The sequence below is a fragment of the Chenopodium album genome, chromosome 13 (genome assembly GCF_948465745.1).
Source record: "Chenopodium album chromosome 13, dcCheAlbu1.1, whole genome shotgun sequence".
Classification (NCBI taxonomy): Eukaryota; Viridiplantae; Streptophyta; class Magnoliopsida; order Caryophyllales; family Amaranthaceae; genus Chenopodium; species Chenopodium album.
The window spans coordinates 2,184,434-2,191,629 of record NC_137846.1 but is presented as its reverse complement, the minus strand read 5'-3'; the positions used below and the strand labels follow the sequence as shown (position 1 = coordinate 2,191,629).

Genomic DNA, 7,196 nt, shown 5'->3' with positions numbered 1-7,196 from the left:
CAAATGAGTTGACGACAAAAACTACTACCACGCATTGTCTACTAACGTTACCCCCCATTTGTTGTGGAGTTCTTCAAAGCTTCACTTCCTTTTTTCATTCCTCTCTCTTCTTCCTCCCTTTTCCAACTTATTACAATCAAAAACCCATTTTTTAGAGAGAAAACAGAGGCTTAGATTGAGAAATTCGAGCTATTTGATCAAAAAGTTGTCAACTTTTTAGGGGGCTTTTTATGGGTTTTGATTGAATTGCAAAACCCAGAAATAGTTTGGTGTTATTTAATCAAATTTCATATCTTTCAAGCTTTTCATGGTAGTTTCCTCTGTTTTTTCTCTTTTCATGGTAATATCTGATCTATCTTGTTTCAGAAGTTTCTGTTTTTGCTTAGTTTAGTTCATGCTCTTTATTCTATCAAAAACCCTTGTTGAATTTCACCTGTTAAATCCCATTTCATATAGTTTGTTATTTGTTTGATTGATTTGGGTTATTGTGATTTTGATAGTTTAGCCCTAATTAAAAAATCCCTTTTTTTTTGGGATTGTTTGATTGAATTAGGATAAAAATATTGTGGGGTTTTGGGGGTGTAATTGTTAATGGGACCAATGCTTCAAGATGATGGATCATCAGTAACTTCATCTTCACCCCTTCAATTTTTCTCTAGAATGTCACCAAATATAGGTTCATCACATCCTTGGCTTAGAGAATTGAAACCTGAAGAAAGGGGTCTTTATTTGATACATTTGTTGTTAGCTTGTGCAAACCATGTCTCTAATGGTAGCCTAGACAATGCAAACTTAGCCCTAGAGCAAATCTCTCACCTCGCCGCGCCTGATGGCGATACAATGCAGCGAATTGCTGCTTATTTTGCTGAATCCCTTTCTGAAAAGGTGCTTAAATCATGGCCAGGCATATATAGAGCCCTTCAGTTTACTAGAATGCCTGTTGTTTCAGAGGAAATTCTTGCTAGGAAGCTGTATTTTGAGCTGTTTCCCTTCTTAAAGCTTGCTTTCGTGGTAACGAATCAATCGATTCTTGAAGCAATGGATGGTGAAAAGATGGTTCATATTATTGATCTTAATGCATCAGAACCTGCACAATGGATTGCACTTATTCAGGCCTTGAGTGCAAGGCCTGAAGGACCGCCTCATTTGAGAATAACTGGTGTTCATCAACAGAAAGAGGTGTTAGAACAAGTGGCTCATAGGTTAACTGATGAAGCTGAGAAGTTGGATTTGCCATTTCAATTTAATCCTGTTGTGTGCAAATTGGAGAATCTTGATGTCGAAAAGCTTCGTGTTAAGACCGGTGAGGCCTTAGCTATAAGCTCGGTCCTGCAGCTTCATACCCTTTTGGCCACTGATGATGAAACTCTGAGGAAAAGTTCTTCTTTAGGATTGTTTAATCGTGTAAATGGGGCTAATGGAGGAAATGCTAATAGGCGTAGTAGCCCAAGTAATGATTCTGCTTCATCATCACCTACCTCGGTCAATGCTTCAGCTAAGATGGATGGTTTTCTTGCTTCTTTGTGGGGGTTATCACCGAAGATTATGGTGATAACCGAGCAAGATTCAAATCATAATGGTTCAGGACTAATGGAAAGATTGTCCGAGGCATTGTACTTTTATGCTGCATTGTTTGACTGCTTAGAGAGTACCTTACCAAGAGCATCGCTTGAGAGAAGGAAAGTAGAGAAGATGCTTCTAGGGGAAGAGATCAAGAATATAATCGCGTGTGAAGGAGGGGAAAGAAGAGAAAGGCATGAGAAGCTCGATAGGTGGATGCAAAGGCTCGATGTGGCTGGATTTGGAAGTGTTCCTTTAAGCTATATGGGGATGTTGCAAGCACGGCGATTACTGCAAGGGTGTAGTTGTGATGGTTATAGGATTAAGGAAGAGAATGGATGTGTTGTTATCTGCTGGCAAGATCGCCCCCTTTTTTCAGTATCAGCATGGAGATGTAGGAGGTGAAATCGATACGATTTGATAGTGTGTTGTTGGTTTAGTTTGTTTTCGATCTTTGTATGAATAGTTTTGTTAGCTAGCAGATGTATACCAGTAAATCATATGAGGAAGCAACCTCTTTATGATCTTTTATTTTAGCATTGGGTTTGCCTTCTTTATTTCTTTTTTTTTTTTTTTTTTGGTTTCTTGTGTTTTTGGGTGTGTATATTGTATCAATTTGAGTAAGTTACTCCTATTAACATTTTCTATGGTTGCCATATACAATGTCAAATTTCTAACACCATATTCTGTGGGAAAAAAAACGCATTTCTGCAGACTCAACCATGACAAAATAACAAATAAACCACGCTTATATTAGACCTGAAAACTGCTATGTTAATCATCAATGGTGATGCTAGATATCGCGATTGTATATGATAATTAGCCACAAATCTCTGTTCTATTGCTCAGACATCCTGCAAGGTGTGACCAAATGCTAGATTTTGCGATTATATGTTCTAATGCCCAGACACCCTGCACTTAAGGTGTGCAGGTTACATAACCAAGGTTTGTTGGTTCTTAACTCTCTGCATGTATGTGGATACCCCTATAGGCCAATACTCCTAGTGGATCAACCTACACTCGACTAGATCCTTCTTCGTGGAATGTAGGCAACTCTCCTCACCTGGAACTTAGTCGAGACTGTCTGAACATCATCCAGCGAAAACTCGGCTTCCTTTTTATCTCAAACCTTGATCTTTGACAGTTCTCTTGCTGCTGATTTGGCCCTGAGCTGATTCAGGACTAAAGGAGTTCTTGCAATATTTCCCAAGTTGTGAATTACAGTACAAAGCTTGTGATTTGTGAAGGCCCAATATTCAACAATTCGAGTTTATTGTATAAGGCCCAGATTTATATTACTGTTAGCCCAGCCCAATTTGATGGAGGCCCGAACTATTAGTGTTGCATATTTTGTGATTTTGTTACTGAATTTATTCTATTTATACCCAAAGTATATTCCATGGGCCTAAAATGTCATATGTTCCTGAATTCGTTTGGGGGGTTGTTCACTTGTTCCTAGCCAATTTCACAATTCTCAAAATTTTGCCTCTAAATATTTTCAGGAGAATGCTTGAATCCTTGGAAATATCATTATACTCTTACATTGAACTCATGTTTAAGCTCTAACCATTTTAGATAGATAATAATCCGAGATTGATGAATATGGCATATTGTAATCCAAAGGGGGACCTTTTACCAGGGCCTGACCCCTGTAACTTCGTGTAATTAATTAGTTAATGTAAATAAATAATTTATTTTAATTTATAAATTATTGGAGTATAGTGATTAGTTTTACGCGAGAGGTAAAAGATTCAAATTCCGACCACTCTAATATTTTCGGCCAAGATCCGCCACTGTTGTAATCTACTAATCTCTATTGCATTCACTAATTATATAGACGATTATGGAACTCCAAGGTAAAGGCGAAAATGAGAACTCTTACATCGAAATGTAATACAGGTACTGAGCTTGGATAATTTCATTACATTATAGTAGTATATTGCATATAATTCGTAAAACATACATTACAATATAATCGAATTACATCATGTAGATCGATCGATGCATCAATAAAATAGAATGAACCACAACTTAGGTACATGGTTCCATCATTTGTTGGGTAATAATAGTAGTAGTAGATCCTAAAAACGACCTTATAATATGTAGTTAGATTTGAAGGAAGTACATACTATACCACTAATGCTACTACTACTACTAGCTACTACAACTAGTGAAGTAGAAGCAATAATAAATACTTAGTTATAAGAGTAGTTGAGAAGATAATAAGCAGTACTTAGAATAATTAAGGGCATTTAGGGCCGCCTCTTTTGGTCTTCCAGTTGTTGTAGCAAGGGCATAGTTGCTTGTTGCCGTACGTACCAGGTGGGACACACAGACACTTTGTACAACACTTGTTGCAGAAAAACAAGCACGGCTTCTTGTATGCTGTGGCTGAGCATCTCATTGTGCACCGAGGTCCACATTCTGTAATGCCATTAATAGAGTGTTCGTAAGTATATATGGTCACAAATATGGATACAGATACAGATACAGATACGAAAACATAAATATATACTTGTATGAGTGATAGTCGACTACACTAACACGTACCAAGTATAAGATTTGTTGCAGGATATGCGTGCTAGTGTAGTCGACATGTGTTATCAATAGGTACGAGACTTGTTACATACTAATATGATGTCTAACACTTTTAAATCTAGCTAGTGTCACAAAGATTTGATGGCAAACCTACCTTGAGGATGGAGGCTTCCTTGTGACGCACCGTACTGCATATAAATTACAAAAAAAATTAAAATGAGTAATTTAATTTTGTCTATTTTCAGGATATGGTTAGATGGATATTTTAGCCAAGTTTTCAACCAACATATACATAATTGTGTAAAAACTAAAAAGGTCATTCTCTATTAAATGTCATAAAAGTTCACATACAAAATAATTTTGAAAAAAGAAAAAAAAAATTCTACATTTAATCAGCAAAAGAAACGTCCTTCTAAGAAATTTACCATTTTTTTGCATTGAAATCAATAGTGTTAAATTAGTGGTTACAAATACTACTACCCCTTAAATATTAGCAGTAACTTTGGAATATTTTATATCTCACAAATGATGCTCTAAAGTTGCAACTAAAATTTAACGGCGGTAGTATAAAGTTGTACTCATCATTTCTCTCAACTTTAATATGAAATTATATGGATTGTTAGTGTTGTTAGCACTTACCAGTGAGTGGCCACTTTGGGTTTGTGGTTGAGAAACTTGACAATAAGCCTGTAAAACGTAAAAAAACACACATTAAACTTTAATATAATTCAGTATATTAGTGTACAAGAGGAGTATAAGTACATAATGAAAGAACATTCTGTATTGTATATCACTACAAGAAACTACGAGATTAGTGACAGTTTTTAGCGGTCACTAATTTAGTTGAATTTGTAACGAGAGAATAGAAAATTAAAAAAATTTCATGTGCACGACTAAAAAGGAAAGTAGGGATTGTTGCATTAAGTTATGTGATAGCTAGTAATGTAACGTACCTGGTTTGCTGTCAATACAATAAGCATCAAAGTGACATAAAGCAAAAGACTAAGGTTCCTTGACATTGCCATTTCTTAAGGAAACAAAGGAGATTTTTTGGGTGATTCTAAGCAAATTTTCAAAGAAAAATGTGTATGAGAGTGTGTTGGATGTAAGTTTTTGTGAAATGAGATGGTATTTATAGGCAATATATGATCCATGTATTTACAAACTTTATAAATTGTGAAAGTGACGTTTGACCAAATTGTCCTTCATTTTAGCAATTTATTATGGTCTTTTAGCAAGAAGTATCTTTTTGGTTTGTTCAAATTTAAATATGAACACCATATTAGCATCATATGTTTATTTTAATAGTTTTTAAAAATTTTATAACCCAAGTAATTTTACAAAAAACATGGGCAATGGCGCAATGCCTTCAATTCAACAAAAAAGATATACGAAGTACTTCATTCTTTATGACAAAGTTTTGATTATTCTCGTTTTTAATCGGAGAAAGATACATTTTTTTCCCATTTTTTCCTAAAAAATATGCTACATAGTAAAAAACACATACTACAAAGTAGTTAACATTAAATTTAACATTCAAGATATCTGTAACAAATAGATCAAATACAATTTCGATACAATTTCGAGTGTGACTTTGTACTCAACTTCAAGACATTCTTTGTCAACACTCAATAAGCAGTCCGTATTGACTATAGTATAGGTCTCCTCATATTAAAACTTCACCTTGTATGAATTAAAAATAGTCAAATAGATGCTATATATTTTTGTTGTAAATAGACAAAATATTCTTCTGTCTATACTCTGTAATTTAAAGTTCATCCTAGCTAGGGCATATAAATATTGGATATGTAACTCTGCTTAATTAAGTGCACTCTTAAAGGTGAGACAACCTTCATTAACAAAACCTAAAAAACAAACACATACACTTTAGTGATAATAATTAATATACTTAAGGAGGATTTTCTTATATGTTTATGAAAATAAACATATCATTTTGTCTAACACAAAGTAATAAATTTGTTTTATGTGTTACTTATAAATTGATGATACTACCTCTTTCTATTTCTTGTATGTTGATAGAGAATATAAATAATCCCGGCCTAGGCTTTAACCATAAACTTAAACTTTTTGTTCAATTGATCATTTAATATATACAACAAAGGGTATTATTTATGAGATATAAAATATTGTTTATACACATAATAAGAAAATTCGATCATCAGTCATATTTTTCCATATAATAATAATAATAATAATTATAATAATAATTGCATATATAATCCAAAGGATTGTGTTGTGAGTTGAGGCTTTCGGAAAGTAGGGAAGTAGGCTCCCACTTGGAACATGTAAGTTAACCCCCAACCATATCTCAATTTGAAAGACCACAATTGGCAATTTCAAAGGTATCATGTGCACACACCATCACTTCATACCTTGATCAATCCTCAACAACTATCCTCAAGGGACACTTTCTTTAACCCACACAAATATAATTTCATTTAATATCTTAATTGTCTTTTTCCTCTTAATAAAATTATTTTGACAAACTATTACAAACGTTAATTAAGCTTTTACTTGTAAGTCTATGCACGCAATGCGTGCACAACTATAACCTTAAAAGATGACAGGTTTAAAGATATTTTCTAGCTATATTATGTTTGTATATGACGATGATTAGACATGATATAAATAATTAAGATTTGTGTTTTGCTATGTAAGGGATCAAAACAAACTAAAATTGACAAATAGATAGTAAGGTTTAAAAAAAATTGAGCCAAAACCTCAAGAATTGCCTTATATAACACTCGTATAGGTTTAGAGCTCCTCGACTTTTATATCCCTTTGGAAAGAAGCAAGGGTTAAGAAAGAGATCTCTATCAAATTATGGAATTGAAATTGTGCTTCACATATCAGTTATTACCTAAATTAAAGCATTACTCACTTTGTCCTATAATAATACGACTCATTTTACATTATAGTCTCATATATAGAGAAGCTAACAATAAAAACCACTAAACATAATCAAATATCAATAACAGCAACCAATGCAGAAAAATTTCATACATTAATAAACCAATATCAATTAAGAAAACGTATTAAACTTTTATAGGTAACCGAAACCGAAACCGAAAAACGAA

General features: G+C 33.8%; 1 protein-coding gene and 1 pseudogene across 1 annotated transcript; one reads left to right on the top strand and one right to left on the bottom strand.

Moving 5' to 3' along the window:
* LOC145574207 (scarecrow-like protein 3 pseudogene) lies at positions 1-2,094 on the top strand (annotated as a pseudogene).
* A 1,351-nt stretch (positions 2,095-3,445) lies between these two features.
* Positions 3,446-5,206, bottom strand: LOC145575921 (protein GAST1-like). The gene is made up of 4 exons (XM_081633709.1): positions 5,052-5,206; positions 4,738-4,785; positions 4,253-4,286; positions 3,446-3,984 (listed from the first exon to the last, which is right to left on the bottom strand). The coding sequence occupies exons 1-4, from the start codon at positions 5,121-5,123 to the stop codon at positions 3,803-3,805; spliced, it is 336 nt and encodes a 111-aa protein (XP_081489835.1). The 5' UTR covers positions 5,124-5,206; the 3' UTR covers positions 3,446-3,802.
* Between the last annotated feature and the right edge of the window lie 1,990 nt (positions 5,207-7,196).

Bases quoted from the DNA above. Each gene is read 5' to 3' on its own strand.
- LOC145575921 (XM_081633709.1), bottom strand. From the start codon at position 5,123: ATGGCAATGTCAAGGAACCTTAGTCTTTTGCTTTATGTCACTTTGATG. The intron at 4,287-4,737 runs GTAAGTGCTAAC...ATTTATATGCAG, and splicing joins CCCAAAGTGGCCACTCACTG to TACGGTGCGTCACAAGGAAG. The intron at 3,985-4,252 runs GTAGGTTTGCCA...ATGGCATTACAG, and splicing joins AGGAAGCCTCCATCCTCAAG to AATGTGGACCTCGGTGCACA.